This window comes from Bubalus kerabau, chromosome 5 (genome assembly GCF_029407905.1).
Source record: "Bubalus kerabau isolate K-KA32 ecotype Philippines breed swamp buffalo chromosome 5, PCC_UOA_SB_1v2, whole genome shotgun sequence".
Classification (NCBI taxonomy): Eukaryota; Metazoa; Chordata; class Mammalia; order Artiodactyla; family Bovidae; genus Bubalus; species Bubalus kerabau.
In genome coordinates this window covers 92,225,680-92,244,590 of record NC_073628.1, presented here as the reverse complement: position 1 = coordinate 92,244,590, position 18,911 = coordinate 92,225,680, and the positions used below count along the sequence as shown (strand labels likewise).

General features: G+C 39.8%; 1 protein-coding gene across 2 annotated transcripts in view; it reads left to right on the top strand.

Moving 5' to 3' along the window:
• KIFAP3 (kinesin associated protein 3) overlaps positions 1–1,614 on the top strand; it is a 148,523-nt gene extending 146,909 nt beyond the window's left edge. For both annotated transcript variants that reach the window (XM_055582209.1, XM_055582210.1), the window contains exon 20: positions 1,345–1,614. In XM_055582209.1, coding sequence (XP_055438184.1) covers positions 1,345–1,453 — 109 coding nt within the window. In that variant the 3' untranslated portion in view covers positions 1,454–1,614. The remainder of the gene's footprint in view (positions 1–1,344) is intronic.
• The last annotated feature ends 17,297 nt before the right edge of the window (positions 1,615–18,911 follow it).

Below are 18,911 nucleotides of genomic sequence, written 5' to 3'. Positions count from 1 at the left end.
AAGTGGGAAGGACATACTTACATTTTGGCATTTCAAAATAAAATTCAGACTTAAAAATTTCAAACAGCTTTTAGAAATAACAGACACAATTTTTGATATAGAAGGAGCCCAAAAGTTTTATCTGTCCAGGATCTTTCATTACAGATTCTAACGTAAACCTTGTATTCCAGAAATCCCATTCCCCTGCAAGGTAGATTCACATAAATTATTAACATATGCCCTTTATTTTTAGTATTTAGTCCTAATCCAACACATGCACACAAATTATTTAAAACCTTAACATTTTAATAGTTCTAAAGTGTTTTAACTTAATCTCATGTTGTAAGAGAAAGTTACTGCCTATATGAATATATTTTTTAATCGTTGAGATTTTGCTGATAAAGGGGAAAGTGTCTTTCCATTTAGCATAATCTCAATCTTAAATCATTTAAATATATTTATTTTTCAAAGCTTACATTTCTGCATTATAAACAATTTATTTTGATTGGAAATAAGCTCACTAGCATTCGCTGCATGAGCTATGCATGAGCATGTTAGAGCTGCCATATTTGCCTGGCAAAATAAGTATCTTGTCATTTTGCTAAGTGTTTAATAATTCTCTGACTCTTTAAAAGTGCTTTTTCTTCTAAATTTATTATTAGATAAAATTTTTAAGTAATAGTTTATCCATATTTCAATCTACATTTGTAACTTCAATCTACCATTATAATCAGCTTGCTATAACTCAAAACATGCACTATTTAGTCTTTTTTTTTTTTTTTGCATTGAAGAGTCAGAAGAAGAATTTGCATATCAAATCTGGCTAACTTCCAAATTTTAAAAAATTCTTTATCTTCTTTAGTCATAGTCTTGTAGTATGATTTGGCTCTGAGTGAGAGATTACTGCTAAAACTCAATTGCATGTCCTTACTAATAGTGGATTAGTCCTATGGAATAGAGATCTTATTATAAATAGCAAAACTCTACTAGTTTTAATTTTATCATTTCCTAGCATTTCCATATTCTATTACTGATAATTGCTAACATGTAAAATATTTTCATATTCTGGCATATAAGCCATGTATGAATGTAATTTATTAAAACTTTTCTGATCTTTCTCTTTGCCCTGAATGATGCCTGGTGACAGAGATTTTTAACATTTTTAACATGTTATTAGAATTAAACAGTTATTAATAAACATTTTTATGGCTGTACTAATTTAAAGAAGAAAAAAAGTTAATAATAGCCAGCCACATAAGTTATTTTGCTGCTAGAGAGAATTTCGGAGGTGTAAATCTCCAGGCCTCTTACTTGACCTGCATTGGGATGAAGAATATAACTGACTCTTCCTCTTTCTCTTTTTAGCCTTGGAATGGATGGCTTTGGCCAGTCTGTTGGCATTCTTGGACGCCCTGCCACAGCTTATGGATTCCGCCCTGATGAACCTTACTTCTATGGCTGTGGATCTCGATAAAGTCATCCCTCTCCTTGTGTGCTCTCAGTTGAGAAGGCATCTGTGTGGGTTGGGTTAACTTTGAATCTTGGCCTAATAATGCATGTTGATACTATTTGCAGGTCTGTGTCTCTTTTTAATTTTCCCTGTTGTTAGCTGCAGGTTAACTTGAACCCCTTCTATCCTATGTTAAGTACAGTTGATGCTTGACCCTATTCACTCATCAAACCACGTCTCGATGCTGCGTACCATTTACCATGAGACTCAAAAGTGAATGCAGAAAAGCACCTAGACTGGAAAACAAACACTGCATTATGTACATTAATTGACTAACTTAATTTCTATTAAAAAGAAGCATAAAGTACAAATGAATTGGCAAAAATCATGTGTTTCTATTTAATGAGTTTCATTAGGAGTTACATGCTTACATGGAGTGCATATAAATTTTATTTTTTCCTGCCCCATTTTTCCCCCTTGTAAACTCTTCAGTATTTCACGTGATAGTACGACCTTTAAAATTTATAAAAAGAGTATCACCTTTTTTATTTCATGCCATGTGCCTGAAAGGTTGCTTCCCAAAGTTATTAACTATGATTTTTTGATTAATGGTGGAACGTATGCTATAATTACATTATGAGTAGAGTTTCTTCAGCAGTTAATTCAAATTAATTTTGTCTTTCTGATTTTAATATAGAAAACCTAGAACGTATATTAGTATACATGAAACTAGGTTAGTATTGGGTTTTTTAATTTTATTATTCATGAAGTCTAAAGTATGGAAAAGCTAAGCCTCAGTGACAAAAACAAAAGAACAAAATATTTTGCTCACTTACATACCCATTTCCCATTTGTTCACTTGTTTTTACGAGATAGGTAGAAGTGGAAAGATATAATAATGAGTTGTGAAAGTAACTCATTCATGTTATAATATGGAAAAACTTACTTGAAAAACAGAGCAAATAAAATAAATACAATATACAGATATTTCCTTGAGCACCTGCTGTGGAAGAAATTATATGAGGCTTTGAAGTGAATTCATAGATCAAAGACAAGAATTTAAAATCTCATTGGTCTACTATACTATTTATTGGACTTGATTCATATTTTAAGAATAAATTAGTAGAACTGGAAAGAGCCTTTGAAGTAATTCAGTCCATCTACTTATTTGTGAAACCAATCACATATAAACTTAAAATAGAGTCAACAGATATTTTCTTACCACCTGCTACATATAAGAAAGTATATGATGCTCCTTAGGGAATAAATGAATCTAAGACATGTTTTGTGTCTTTGAACTCACAACATAATTGATATTTATTCATTTTTGTGTTTATAAAAACATGTATTTATTTGTCTTGGTTTCTATTTTAACTATAGGATAGTAAAACTGGAAAGGGCCTTAGAAACAACCCTATCAAACTCCTTTCAGTTGGAAAAACCATACCAAGAGAAATTAAATGACTTTCCCAAACTTATGTATTTATCTGTGACATAACTTGCTTCCAATGCAGTAACTTCACTACTAAGTATCTTGCCTTATTACTTGTCATATGTACAAAGTATAAATATGAATAAGAAGTGATATTATTAGAGAGATAAAGCAAACATTCTATAACTTAACTTCCCTCATACTATTATAAACTGATTTAGGAAGAATATTTACAACAATTTATAACACTTCGAGGGTGGGCTCCAGCATTTACATGCACATGCTCATTCTCCCTATATATATTTTTGTAATTTTTATTTTAGAAATTTACAGATTTAGAAATTGTGATCTTTCCACTCAGGCCTGGACTAATTTACCTTTGCATTTTTTATGAAGGAAACTTTGACTAGAGGAATAAGGAGGACTATCTAGCATTCTTATATACTTAAGAAAACAAAAGTTTTTTGCCTTGGGCACTTTTAGAAATACCTTTTATATGTAAGTCAGACATCCTGGCCTTACCAGATTTTGACTACAAATTAAAAGTCACATTTACTTTAAGAACTAAATTATCGTGGCTTCAAGCCATGGTTTATAGCTGGGAATTATTTCTTCTCAAGAGTTTTCTGCTGTTTCTCAGAGTTCCCTAAAGTGCTTCCTCACATGGGGCCAAGAACAGGTTCCCTGTGTTCTGTTTACTCCTCTTGTGTCCACACCGCTTCGTCTAGCTTGGTCATCTTCCTGATATCGCAGCTGCCCTCTCCATGGAAGAGCCACCGTTACATTCACTCAGGATCTGGGGAGGAGGACAACTGCTCCACCCTTTGTTAGCCCCTTCCATATATGAAGCACACCTATTGCTTAATTCTGCACAGCACAGTAGAACTAAAGCCACGTGTCCTACCATGACTTCACAGAGACTTCAGGAATGGGTGTGAGGTACATCACACAAAACAACATGCTACTGTCACGTAGCTGTGATCAGAGCTTTGAGTCACTAAGCTCCCACTTGGCCTTGTGTGGCAGGGCTTGCTCCATGCCACCAGGAATATGCCGAGAAACTTTAGCACTCAGAGACTAAGCCAGATTGTCAGAAGGTCTCACAGAAAAGAGAATGCCTTTTCTTCAACCCAGTTGAAGTCCTATTTTCAAAATCTTTGTTTCTTGTTAAAAGATTTTTTTTACTAGCTGCCTGGTCTTCAAGGTTTTAAAGACCTCACATGTTTTAGGTCATGAAGCCAAGAATAAGACAGAAATATAGATTGATCTTCCTACTTTTTGCCAAGTAGTACCTGAAGAATTTTTTCCAGATCCAGCCAGTTTGTCCTGTTTATTGACAAATTTTCCAAAATTCTGTCATTGAAGATACATTGACATTTTCAGTGAGGTGAGTTGTGTTCTTTTGGGTCTTTGTTGCTGGCTCAATGAAAGTTTGGAAAATACTGGCATCTCCTCAGATATCTAAAATCCCACATACACATTTTAGCCAGATACATGACAGCCTACTAAATTGAAGAGATAACATTAAACTTCAATATATGTTTTCTTTGGAGTATACCAGAACCTCCCTACTATTTGGGATAAAAACTTGAAATAGAGCTACATTAAAGAATAGAATTTTTAATAATACTGAAAAAAATCAGCAATGGGGAAGGAAAATTTGATAAACTCTCTAAGATGACAGAGGGAAATAACAGATTAAATAATATGTAAGAAAATAATGTAGAAGATTAAAAAGCAGAGCGTCAAACATTTGGCTGGGTCATTTTCCAATAAAAGAGTTTTTTTTTAAGGTACAAAAGTAATAGCCAAAGATAATAGAAGACGATATTTTTCAGCTAAAAAGGATTTTTACCCCTGCAATATGTGAACCATTTTTTAAAATGGACCCCTGATACCAAGAACTGACCCACTGGTAAAGATCCTGATGCTGGGAAAGATTGAAGGCAGGAGGAGAGGGGGGATGACAGAGGATAAGATGGTTGGCATCACCAACTTGATGGACATGAGTTTGAGCAAGCTCTGGGAGTTGGTGATGGACAGGGAAACCTGGCGTGCTACAGTCCATGGGCTTGCAAAGAGTTGGACATGACTGAGCAACTGAACTGATTGACATCTATTTTGACATACTGTGGGAAAGCTCTTAACAAAAATGAATTAAAATTGCATAAGAATCCTGAAAAGAAAAACAAAATACCTTCCAAAAAATTAACTGCCCTTAGACTTTTGACATCAAGTGGCAGAAGATAGTGGAGTCTGCTCCATAGAGTTGTTTGGTTTTAATGATATTTAGAATCCAAAAATACCACACTTAATCAATTTCTTTGGTTTTGGTTTTTCTTTTTTTTTTTTTTTTTTGGTTCTGTTTTTATTTGGTTTTTGTTTGTTTTAGTTTTTTTGTTTTGTGAAGGAGATGGATATTCTTAAGTGAGAAAGATGTCATGGGGAAGAATAAAAAGCCTATCTGTGAAGAGAGAGAAATCTCCCCTGAAAATTCAAAAATGTTTGAATATCTTTGAAATTGGAGTTCAAATTTGCACTATCTGTATAGTATTGGAAACACTGGAGCACATGGCAGAAACAGGCACAAATCTCCTCTTGAGGAATATACCTTCAACCCAGGTTTCACAAGATTCTCACAGAATAAGATCAACTGAACATGAACTCACATGGAAAGATTACAAAGCACAGGAGGAAACAAGTCACAGTAAGAGAACAGAAACAATAAAATGAGGCACCCTTCCCCCATCAGATGTTGGAATTTTCATACAAAGAATAGTCAAATGTGTAAAAGTATTTAAAGAAGTAGAGGGGTAATGTAAACAGGAGCAAGAAATAAAAGACAAATGGAAAACTAGAAGTTCTAGAAACTTTTGATATTTCAAGTTCAGTAGATGAGTTATAAACAAGTTAGACATAACTGAGGAAGATAATAAAGTTAGATTTTTTTTTTAGGTTAGCCAGAATACATCACAGAGTTATAAAGATATATAAATATAAGCAATTATGGGACACAAATATAGATGGAAAGTTCTAGAAGAAGAGGATAAGGCAATACTTGAGATAATTTTCTAATATAAAAGATGAATATATCTTCAAAATGAGTGTCTTAGGCTGTTTAAAACAATACTGCAGACTGTATGGGTTATAATCAACAAGCATTTCCTTCTCACAGGAAGTCCAAGATCATGGTGTTGGCAGATTTGGTGTGGTGGCTAGTAAGGGCCACTTCCTGTTTCATAGATATTACCTACTCACTGTGTCATTTTTACATGATAAGAGAGACTCTAGAGACTCTTTTAAAAAGAGCACTAATTCCATTCTTGAGGGCTCCACCCTTATGTCCTATCCTAAGCACCTTCCAGTGACTCCACCTCCTAACATCAACCCACCTGGAGGGTTAGGTTTCAACATATAAATTGTGCAATTGCACAAACATTCAGGTCAGAGCAATGAGGAAGAACTCCAAATCTGAAAACAGGAAACACACAGATGTACCAGCATGAAACTACAGCATATCAAAGAGGAAAACAAAAAACAGAGACAAAACTCAGCAGGATATTCGATACTATCATTAGGCTGACAATTATGGAAGCAAATAGCCAGTAGAAAAATATCTTCAATGAGTTGACAGAAAATAACTGCTGATCTATAATTGTATATTCTTCGTCAAGTATACAAGGAGATTGAATAAATATATATATAAACTTCTGGTTTTGCCAGCAACCTTTGGCATTCTTTGGCTGGTAAATGCAGCACTCTAGTAGCAAGAATGCCCTGGTTTCTCAGACAGAAGGATTTTTAAATGGTACCAGATGAAATATGGATCTCTACAAAAGAATGAAGAACACTGAAAAAGGTAACTAAGGGGAAAACATTCCCTCTCTTCCTGGTCTTAGTCTTAGAAGCTCCTACCATGAATCTCTTATGGCATAGGGGAGGGAGGAGGGTGATTTGATGAGAGGGAAGGGAAGAAAAAAGAAAGAAAAAGGAGGAAAAAGGAGGAGGGAGAGAGAGAAGAATGTCTGCTTAAGTATTAGTTTAGTGAACAACAATGTGACACTCCAGAAGAAATCTTAATTTTCCTGGAAGTGTATCAGGCATTTTCTTAGGATAATTAAATTTCTTCTCAAAAAGAGCAAATAGTCACGTTAGACTACAGAGTTCTGCCCCAGCTCATCCTTGAGATGATTGTCTGTCTCACCCATTCATAGAAGTAGCTTGCTCAAACTCCATCGAATAATTTCACCAGTTCAGTGGCTCTCAAACATTAGCTTACATGAGTATCACCTGGAGGACTTCCTGGACTAGATTTCTGGGCCACATCCCAGTATTTCTGATGAGTAGTTCTAAGATTGGGCCCCAAATTTTGCATCTCCAACAAGTCCCCAGATAATGATGGTGCTTCTGAACCAGGGACCACACCTTGAAAACAATCACATTAGTTCCTAGGGTGGGTACTATTTTTTTTTTATACTAGTATGCATTCAACAGAATTACCTGAGGAGCTTTTTTAAAAATGCAGGTACCCAAACTCCAACTCAAACCAATTAAATAATAATCTCTGGGAATGGAGCCCAAGAATCCTTATGGTTTAAAAGTTCCTCTGGGTGATTATAATGTACAGCTAGAATTTATAATCGCTGATTCACAGGAAACCAGTTGGTAAATATGAGCTTCCCAGATGGCTCAGTAATAAAGAATCCGCCTGCAAATGCACGAGATGCAGGTTCTATCCCTTGGTTGGGAAGATCTCCTGGAGAAGGAAATAGCAACCCACTCCAGTATTCTTGCCTAGAAAATCCCATGGATTAAGGAGCCTGGCGGGCTACAGTCCATGGGTTTGCAAGAGTCAGACTCAACTTACCGACTAAACAACTATTGGTAAATATGCAGGAATTCCCACACTGAGCATGTTTTAAATGGCCATATGCATGTCCATTCACCTAAGTTACAGGTTATGTCCAAATTATATGGAGAGTAGTGATATTGTGAGCATGAAATTCCTGTGCTGGTAGATCCTGTATCAGTATCACTTATTGCAGCACATGTCACAGATGCTGATGTTTTGGTATTCCTACAATTATTATATGTAGTTCAGGCACCAGGACACAGGGACTCTGCTTCCACCTGAAGCAGCCACAGCAAAAAGGATCAGCCTGAATACCTGCAAACAGGTATTCACAACACAACTCAGTACACACAAAACCAAACATCCTAACAGTCATCACAAATGGGGGTTGGGTTACACAACTGGTCATAAACATTGTCATTGTCCCTGAACACAAATGTAAGGCAGCAAATCAATACTGTCTGCTTTTACTTTGATCAGAAGCCCTATAGAATCCATCTACCTTGTTCCCTGGGAAAGGGTATCCTAGGAACACAGTCCTGCATGTGTGCATGCTGAGTCACTTCAGTCATGTCCATCTCTTTGTGATGCTATGGACTTTAGCCCTCCAGGCTCCTCTGTCCATGAGATTCTCCAGGCAAGAATACCGGAGTAAGTTGCCATGCCCCCCATCCAGGGGATCTTCCCAACCCAGGGATCGAACCTGCAGCTCCTGCATTGCAGGTGGATTCTTTACTGCTGAGCCACTGGGGAAACCCCAAGAACACAATCCTAGGACCTCTTAACACTATCCGATAAGCTAAGACACCAAATTAGAGTGTATTTGATTACCTTTCACTAGTTTAGATCCCAATTTGTACGTCAGTTCCTTATAAGGGTAAGTGCCCGCCTTTCAGAATGTTGTCTAAACCTACCTTCCTAACACTTCCATGAAAAGAATCAGTGATGGATAGAACTCCTATTGTCTCAGTTTAGGGTTCAGGTTACACCCTCTGTGTTATTTAGAAACCTCTTCCTCAACAACTGAGTATCTACACATAACACCATTGCTCGTGATAGTTCCTTTTCCCACAGTGGTTTGTCATTAATTATCTAGCCATTTTGTTTTCCTCTGCTTGACTATATGGTTCGTCCATTAGTTACAGCTCACCAGCCGCTTGGCTTCCTGTGCTGCCTGCACTGAGACGGCCTGGAGCTAAGCATATTGTGCTGATTAGCTTAGTCCTTTGACAAGGGACTCATTAGATGGAAGGAAGAAGCCTAGCATTTAACCTAATGCCAGGTTGCGGCAGTGCTGCTCTCCTTGACCCACAAGTAGTCTTTGTGTTTCCTCTGCTAGGGCTGCCAGGGCTGCTGCTTTTTATCAGAAGCCCCGCCTTTGATCTCAGGGCACAGAGCCCTCCCTCAGAATAGGAGAGGACCAGTGTTTGTCCTGCTACCTGCTTGTCAGTGTAATAGTTTAGCCCTTTCCTTATTTGAAGTCAGGATCTAGGCCATCATTCTGGATTGTTCAGAGTTTTAACTGATCTAAAGTACAATTAGAAGCTTTGTTGTTATGGCTGTAGACAGCAGACCCATGAGGCCTTTGAACTCACATAGGTTCAACTAGATAGAAACTGGTGGTTTTTCTAAGAATATAAGTTTGTCTATGTCCCCTGAAATTCCTTACATCAAAATTACACTGTTGACTGCTGCTCTTTTCCTGACCTTAGAGGGATCATCCTCAGATCCAAGATCCAAAGCCCACAGTGAGTAATACCACTAAAGAAAATGCTGGAACAGATGGAGTCAGCTATTTTTAATTGGTCTTATACCATTCAGAGTTTGATCAGAAAAACAGAGACACTCTGAGTGATATAGCATATGGAATTTATTACAGGAATATTAGACTTTATGTAATTGTGGGACCAGTAGAGAAGTCTGTGAAAAACTGCTTCTCCTGAGTCTTGTGTGGGGTTTGAAGTTTCTATAGGTCAGCTGAACTAACACTGGAGAGAAGATTCTCTGGTAGCAAAGCTAGGCCTTAACTAAGGACTATTCCCTGACCCCAGAGTAAAAGGAATGAGCAAACATGCCCGGCAGGATTGCAGGTTTGATGTGAACCAGCAGCTCCCACAGCTCCCCCTTTATTGTCCTCTGTGGTTGTCCCATCCTTGTCTCATCACTGCATGCCGAGTGGGGGTAGCGGGGTGGGGTCTCAAGCAACTTCTTTCAGTTCACAAATCTCTGAACCAAAAGAAGCTGTAACAGAGGAGAACCTGAAGACCACACCCAGGAGCCTCATTCTCACCCAAATATGATTTTGATGGCCTGCACATCAACCCAGAGCCTAAGGCCATAATGGTAGATGACTTGGGGGTGGGGGGGCAGGAATCGAGTATATTCTGCATGAGGACAGAATATAAATAATTGTGGCCGTAAGGCCATGTGTACTGGTTAAAAGATGTCCGTGGTATTCCGCTCTCCTCATCATGAGATGGACTCTGTTTCTTCTCTTCTTGAATTTGGGCTAACTTTGTATCTCGCCCTGGCCAATTCAATGTGGCAGAAATGATATGTGAGTTCTGGGGTCTGCACCTCAAGAAGGCTTGTAGCTCCTGCACTTGCCCTTGTAGAATGCTCCCTGAGACTGACATGCTGTGAAAAGACGTAGAGAAGCCCAAACGTCCCGTCTCTCTCAGCTGCGGTGACCCCAATCCTGCTGACATATCACCAATATTCTGTTACATAAGTGAGACCAGAAGAAGGGCCACACAGTCAACCAAAAACCTGGAAATGATAAACTGATGTTGTTTCAAGCCTCTAAGTTTTGGGTTGCTGTGGCCGATTGTGTTTTCCAGTGATGACCTCCCCAACAGATCCCATCCAACCTGCTCATCTCACAGAGTGATACTGGCACTCCTCCCATCTGGTAATGGAGTCCACGTCCCTTCTCCTTGAACCAGATTTTCAACCAATAGGGTTAAGCCGAAATGATGCCATGTAACATCCTAGACCAAGTTATAAAAATACTTTCACTTCTGCCTTGTTTTCTGGGAACTTAGCTGCCATGATGTGAGGGCGCCCAGCCATATGGAGATGGTCCCACCTGAGGTCCCTGTAGACAGGCAGGATTAACAGCCAGAGGTAAATAAGCCTTCAGAAGATTCCAGCCCTCCCCACCCTCAAACCCCCACAGAAGACACCACAGGAACCAAGATGATCTGCCCTGACAAGCCCTGTCCAAACCCTTACAGATTTGTGAGTAAAAAGAAAAATAGTTGCTCTTTGAAGCTACTAAATTTGTGATGATTTGTTACATAGCAATTGATAACTGATGTAAATTGTATAGAGAATAATATATGTATCAAAGCCTATACAAATGTTTCAAATTACAGGTACTAAGCCTTCTTTCAGAGAAGGCAATGGCGACCCACTCCAGTACTCTTGCCTGGAAAATCCCATGGATGGAGGAGCCTGGTAGGATGCAGTCCATGGGGTTGCTAAGAGTCAGATACGACTGAGCAACTTCACTTTCACTTTTCACTTTCCTGCTTTGGAGAAGGAAATGGCAACCCACTCCAGTGTTCTTGCCTGGAGAATCCCAGGGACGGCGGAGCCTGGTGGGCTGCCGTCTATGGGGTCGCACAGAGTTGGACACAACTGAAGCGACTTAGCAGCAGCAGCAAGCTTTCACTTTTGCTTCACATCTACCACCACACAAGTACAGTAAGACTGCAAGTTCATGAGTTACTCATGAACTCATGAGTAAATGAAGAACAATAGAGAAGAATAACATATCACCCTGTAGAGCAAATACTTTAATTTGTTTCTCAGCAGAATTATCAGTTCCTACAAATCTTGATCTCTCAAGGCCATTTAGAAATATTTTATGACTAAAGTTCCCACACATGGGACTTTGCAGTAAAAAGAAATACGTGTACTTAATCCTCATGACAGCTCAATATAGAAAGCCTGCAGTTAATTAACTTGTGAGAAGAAGTATTTTGGGTTTTTTTATTTATTTTTAATTGAAGGATAATTTACAATATTCTGTTGGTTTCTATCACAAGTCAACATGAATCAGCCATAGATACACGCATGTCCCCTCCCTCTTGAATCTGCTTCCCACCTCCCACCCTGAGAAGAAATGTTTAGCACATACTTTATTTCCACTACTGTTTCCTGTTCTAGGAATCTTAATCTTGCTGGGTTGGTGGTTTGGGGAACTGAAGTAAGTGAATCTGGAATCTAGATGTTGGTAAGCGCTACTTCAAAGCAGAATAAACACCTCTTATGAAGTCAGCTCTTTTCCCTCCTTATCCACAGTTCCCCGGTGTCTCAGGTCTGCTTGAGCTGCACTGTCACCACCGCCAGGCTGGGGCATGACTGTGAACTTGACCCCACAGAGCACGAATGCTAGTGTTTGCACCAGATGGGATGTGAAGCTGCCCATTGAGGTCTAGACTCCAGTTAAGGAAGAGCTGAAACTTCTCAGCGATCTTAACTTTCACAGCTCATTGATTTCCAACCCTGGGCTGAAGAAATGCATCTTAATTCTGTGATTTTGGAAAGGAGACCCATGTTTTTTGGAGAGGGAGCTCAAACCTGCACACAAATCAGAAATGCAGTGAAATACTTTGGAAATGGAAGCAAAACCTATCAATCTTATCTTATTGAAGTTAAGTCTGATTACTTGTTTGGTTTTTTAACATTCCTAATGTTGTCTTTATGACTAACCCCACTTAATTTTTCTCACACTTAACTTTTAGTAACATAGAATATGACACAAGGCACCAGTTAATACAGAGTTCACTTTTGTTACAAATGCTGAACAACTTGATGAAGATGATATCCATGATCCTTTAGGTTCACACACATTACATGGGCTTTTTTTTAATTGATAACTGAATGTTCTCCAGCACCACAATTTGAAAGCATCAGTTCTTCAGCACTCGGCCTTCTTTATGGTCCAGCTCTCACATCTGTACATGGCTACTGGGAAAAACCATAGCTTTGACTACATGGACTTTTGTTGGAAAAGTGACATCTCTTCTTTTTAGTATGCTGTCTAGGTTTGTCATAGCTTTCCTTCCAAAGAGCAAGCATCTTTTAATCTCACAGTTACAGTCACCATCCACGGTGATTTGGGAGGGAGCCCAAGAAAATAAAATCTGTCACTGCTTCCACTTTTTCCCTTTCTATTTGCCATGAAGTGATGGGACCAGATGCCATGATCTTGTTGGGTTTTTTTTTTGTTTTTTTTTTTTTATGTTGAGTTTTAAGTCAGTTTTTTCACTCTCTTTCACTCTCGGCAAGAGGCTCTTCAGTTCCTCTACAATTTTGGGCAAAATCATTTAAGACAAAGCCTATTTTATAAAGTGTTGGATATATCATGTAATTTAATACTGTACTGAAAGTGAAAAAGAATAGCTGTTTGGGTGCAGAATGGTTGTGTGGGCTGATGGAGAGCTGTGGCTGCTGTCATTGCTCAGCATCATGACAGTATTACACCACACATCACTAGCCCAGGAAAAGCTCAGATTCAAAGTAACGGTTTCTGCTTAATGCATACTGCTCTAGCACCACCATGAAGTTGGAAAATCATAAGTCAAACCACCAGAAGTCAGAGAGAGTCTGTACTTTATTCCTTTCTATGGTCAAATAATATTCCATCCTATGGACAGACCCGTATTCTTGATCCATTCATCACTCCAGTCCCTCTTTGGGCAGAAATAAAATGCTCAGAATGAAAAGTAAATTTCCAAATGCACACATCCACTTGAGCAGACATGTGTTTACTACCATGGGGAGCCGAGCACCAGTGAGTCAGCGCTGAGACCTGACCAGACTCACACCTCAGCCCTGCTTTTGTTCTGAGCTTAATCTCATGGCCTGTCCTGTTTTGGTTAATCTCTCCCAAAACCCTCTTACTGTGATCCCATTTTTATGGTACTCCCTAACTTCCCTTCCTTGATCTGATTTCCGGTTATGAATATGCCCTGTTTATTTGGTTCAGGGTTACTCTGATTTCAGCACATCCCTACCTGATTCTTTTAGCATTTTCTTGCTTTCTTGTTTTCTAGAGAAAGTAAGAAAGGCAAATAAACCCTTGCTCTTCCCCTCCTGTCTCTTATCAAAATGATGGGAAGTAGCAGTGATACCATTCCCTGCACTCTTAATGACACAAGCATCTTTCCTGTCCACTTCTTTGAACACACTGGTGTGGTCTTTCCTGCCCAGAATGTACCTAGTCTGAAGACTTCATGCCTCATGGACTTGATTTTCTCCGTACCGTGGGAAAAAGAAGTAAATAAAAAAAGAAGTTGGAACAGAAATGTAGATGAAATAATACAAGGGATTGGTGAAGAGAACAGCTGCCGTGAGTAAAAGAAAACATACTTTTTAATAAACTTTAGTACAATAGTGAGGACAAAAGCTTGCAAAATCTAAAATCTTTAGGATCATTTGTTTATTTATTAAAGTGTTTGCTGACCATTGGACAGACTTTTCACAGAATCCCTTTCCCCTAATTGATTATGAAAGTGTCCAACTCTTTGCAGCCCCATAGACTGTAGCCTGCCAGGCTCCTCTGTCCATGGATTTCTCCAGGCAAGAATACTGGAGTAACTTATATTACCATATGTAAAATAGATAGCCAATGGGAATTTGCTGTTGTGTCTCAGGGAACTCAAATGAAGGCTCTGTATCAACTAGAGAGATGCGATGGGGAAGGAAATGGGAGGGAGATTCAAGAGGGAGAGAACATATGTATATCTATGGCCAATTCATGTGTTGATGTTTGACTGAAAGCAACAAAATTCTGTAAAGCAGTTATCCTTCAATTAAAAAAGAAAGAAAGAAAGAAGAATACTGAAGTGGGTTGCCATTTCCTTCTTCAGGGCATCATCCTGACCCAGGGATCAAACCCGGGTCCCCTGCATTGCAGGCAGATTCTTTACCATCCAAGCCACCAGGGAAGCTATTTGTCCTAACAAACTTGCTTCTTTGTCCTTGATTATGAACTTAGACTGGGGTGGATGTTTGCAAGGAGGAGGGGTATAACTCAGGAGACAAGGCAGCCCTGATATTCTTAGGGGAGGACTCATGGAGTGCTATGGAGAGAAATGGGGAACTTTTTGTTGTTCTAAAGGTAACAGAGCAAATAGTTTTTAACTTGAACTAGAAACACAGCTTTGGAGAGAACTGAGAAACTAGCAGAGAATCATGTGTTACTATTTCTTACCCTAAGTATGTAACAATAACTTAGCACTTTGTCAGGAAATATGCACATGCTGTATCCCTTCATCTTTCCTGTCAAATGCTTTACAGCTGCTCTTTCAGGTTCTCACACACCAAGATTGTTACCACATAACAAAGAACTATGAGCACAGCTCAGCTAGTAAAGAATCCACCTGCAAAGCAAGTGTTGGATTCCTGAGTCGGGAAGACGCCCAGAGAAGGGATAGGCTACCCACTCCAGTATTCTTGGGCTTCCATGGTGGCTCAGCCAGTAAAGAATCTGCCTGCAATGAGGGAGAGCCGGGTTTGATCCCTGGGTTGGGACGATCTCCTGGAGGAGGCCATGGCAACCCACTGCAGTATTCTTGCCTGGAGAATCCCCATGGACAGAGGAGCCTGGCAGGCTACAATCCATGGGATCAGAAAGAGTCGGACATGACTGACCAGCTAAGCACAGCACAGAGCACTGTTTTATTAGATGTAAGACTACAAGAGCTTCCAATCTAAATTTACATTTCAGTTCCTTGTTCCTTTATTAAGTTATCTTTAAAATTACAAAAGTAATCTATGCTTGCTAAGTTGCTTCAGTCGTGTCCGACTCTGTGCAACCCCATAGACAGCAGCCCACCAGGCTCCGCCATCCCTGGGATTCTCCAGGCAAGAACACTGGAGTGGGTTGCCATTTTCTTCTCCAATGCATGAAAGTGAAAAGTGAAAGTGAAGTCACTCAGTCACGACCCCATGGACTGCAGCCCACCAGGCTCCGCCGTCCATGCGACTTTCCAGGCAAGAGTACTGGAGTGGGTTGCCAGTGCCTTCTCCCAATCTATGCTTAGTGAATCACATAAAGTGTTACTCACTCAGTCGTGTCTGACTCTTTACAATCCCATGGACTGTAGCCCACCAGGCTCCTTTGTCCATGGGATTCTCCAGGCAAGAATAGTGGAGTGAGTTGCTATTTCCTTCTCCAGGAGATCTTCCCGACCCAGGGATCAAACCTTGGTCTCCTGCATTACAGGCAGATTCTTTACCATCTGAACCACCAGGGAAGCCCAGTGTGTCACATACAGCACACAATATTCAGGTATATCATGAAAAAAATAATTCCCTGCATAGTGACTGTTAACAGACTAGTGTCTAATTTTCCGCCCTTTCATTCACCATTCATCCATAAATGCTTGTTGACAACCTACAATGAAGGTTAGATCAATAAACAAAGCAAGGATTATTTCCCTTGTGGAACTCCTATCACAGCAGAGGAGAAAGAGGTCATTAAAATATAATTGTTTAAAAAGATAGGATGGGGTCTCTCAGGTAAATGAGTCAGAGGTTAGGGCTTTGCATCCCAAAGGCCATGGAAAAGCAAGGATTCAAAGGTGAAAGGGTTTGAACCTTTGGGTTCAGACCCAAAGGTTGAACGGAGGGTTCACTGACAACTTTGGTGAATAAAGCCAGGCCCCCTGGGGTCTGGACCAGCCACAGAACAGCAGTAATAAGATGTAACAATAATGGAATGTTTGGCATGTGGTAGCCCTCAACATGGTTTACCTAGTCTGACCCTCACAGAAACAGATAGGTACTACTTTAATCTCTGTTTTGCAGCTGAGAACACGGAGGTTGAGTAAAATGAATTTGCCCAAGAATACTCCAGACAGTGAGCAGCAGACGTGTACCCAAACCGAGCTCTGCTAACTTTCAGTTCAGTTCAGTTCAGTCGCTCAGTGGTGTCCAACTCTTTGCGACCCCATGAATCACAGCATGCCAGGCCTCCCTGTCCATCACCAACTCCCGGAGTTCACTGAGACTCATGTCCATCGAGTCAGTGATGCCATCCAGCCATCTCATCCTCTGTCGTCCCCTTCTCCTCTTGCCCCCAATCCCTCCCAGCATCAGAGTCTTTTCCAATGAGTCAACTCTTCGCATGAGGTGGCCAAAGTACTGGAGTTTCAGCTTTAGCATCATTCCTTCCAAAGAAATCCCAGGGCTGATCTCCTTCAGAATGGACTGGTTGGATCTCCTTGCAGTCCAAGGGACTCTCAGGAGTCTTCTCCAACACCACAGTTCAAAAGCATCAATTCTTTGGCGCTCAGCCTTCTTCACAGTCCAACTATCACATCCATTCATGACCACAGGAAAAACCATAGCCTTGACTAGATGGACCTTTGTTGGCAAAGTAATGTCTCTGCTTTTGAAAAAATATGCTATCTAGGTTGGTCATAACTTTCCTTCCAAGGAGTAAGCATCTTTTAATTTCATGGCTGCAGACATCATCTGCAGTGATTTTGGAGCTCAAAAAATAAAGTCTGACACTGTTTCCACTGTTTCCCCATCTATTTCCCATGAAGTGATGGGACTGGAATTCAGCAAATGCTGCAAATCAGGGCTTTGTGTAACATTTTGTTGAGTGTCTAGACTTAATGAAGTGACGAAGAATGTTAATAACAATACAAATTAAGCTTAAAAGCCTTTCTTGACTGTAGATGTTACATTGTGATAGCAATAAGAATTGAGAAAATATTCTACTGTTAAAAGCTATATTGGATTCAGCACAGAAGAAAACTCATATCATTGATTAATGAGTGAAGTTCCAACATGTCTTTGTTGTTTTGTTTTCATTTTAACTGTTACTATAAATGAAAATAGTAACCTCCATTCATATCAGAACTACACTTATTCACTAACTGCAGCCATAGGTTGACCATGAACACAAGAGTACAGCAAAAATCAATGAAAGCATATTGTGAGAATTGATTGGCTGTGTGGAATCTACAATAAAGAATATTATGTATTTTATTATTACGTTTGTAAATTGTGTTATGTATCTTTGATATAATAAACTTTATAAGCTGTTAACCATCTACCAGCACAGCACTGAATAGTGGAGAAAGAATCTTGCACAGAGAAGCAGTAGTCTCTAAATTCATTTGTTCAGATACTGTCTTGCACTACAGCTGTTTTATTCTTTCTTTTTTCTTTGTTTATGTGTTAAGTATAACTGAATCATACAGTATATCAGGATATTTGCAACCTATGAGAACATGACATCCACTTTATTATCTCCTGTCTGGAACTTTCCAGTGACTCTTCAAAGCTTTATCAGCCGACTTCACAGTTCCACTTGGATATCTAACAGGTTCTGTGAACTTGTTATGGTTTCACCATGCACCCAATTGCTAGAACCAAACCCAAGGCAGCGCCCTTGATCCCTTACTTCACTTTCTCTTACCAGCAAATACCATTAACTCTGTGTATTAGTGGGCTTACACTACCAAAAGAAAATACCATAGGCACAGGGGCTTCACCACCAGGCGTTTACATCATCACAGTTCTAGTGAAAGCGCTCTTCCTGGCTTGCAGATTATTGCCTTCTCACCCTGTCCTCACATGGCAGAGATGGAGAGAGAGGGTAAGCTCTCTGGTGTCTCTTCTTATAAAGGCACTAATCCCATTATGAGGATCGCACCCTCATAACCTCATCTAACCCAAACTATTGACCAAAGGCCCAATCCCCATTTGGGTTAGGACTTCAATCCATGAACTAGGGTTTAGGATTTCAACATCTAGATGTGACGGTGGGTGGGGGTCGCGGTACACCATTCATTCCACAGCCCTCTATTGCATAATATATTTCTGACCACTTAACTCCATCTCTGTTCCTTGTGCTGTACCCAAGTCACTATTACTCCCCACATAGACTATTGTTCAAGTTGCCTACGCTGTCTCTTTGTTGCCGGTTTCTCTTCTTATGATTGGTTCTCCACATAATTGGCAGTGTGTTTTTGGCTCAGACGGTAAAGCGTCTGCCTGCAATCCGGGAGACCCGGGTTCCATCCCTGGGTCGGGAAGATTCCCTGGAGAAGGCAATGGCAATCCACTCCAGCACTCTTGCCTGGAAAATCCCATGGATGGAGGAGCCTGATAGGCTGCAGTCCCTGGGGTCGCAAAGAGTCGGACACGACTGAGCGACTTCACTTTCA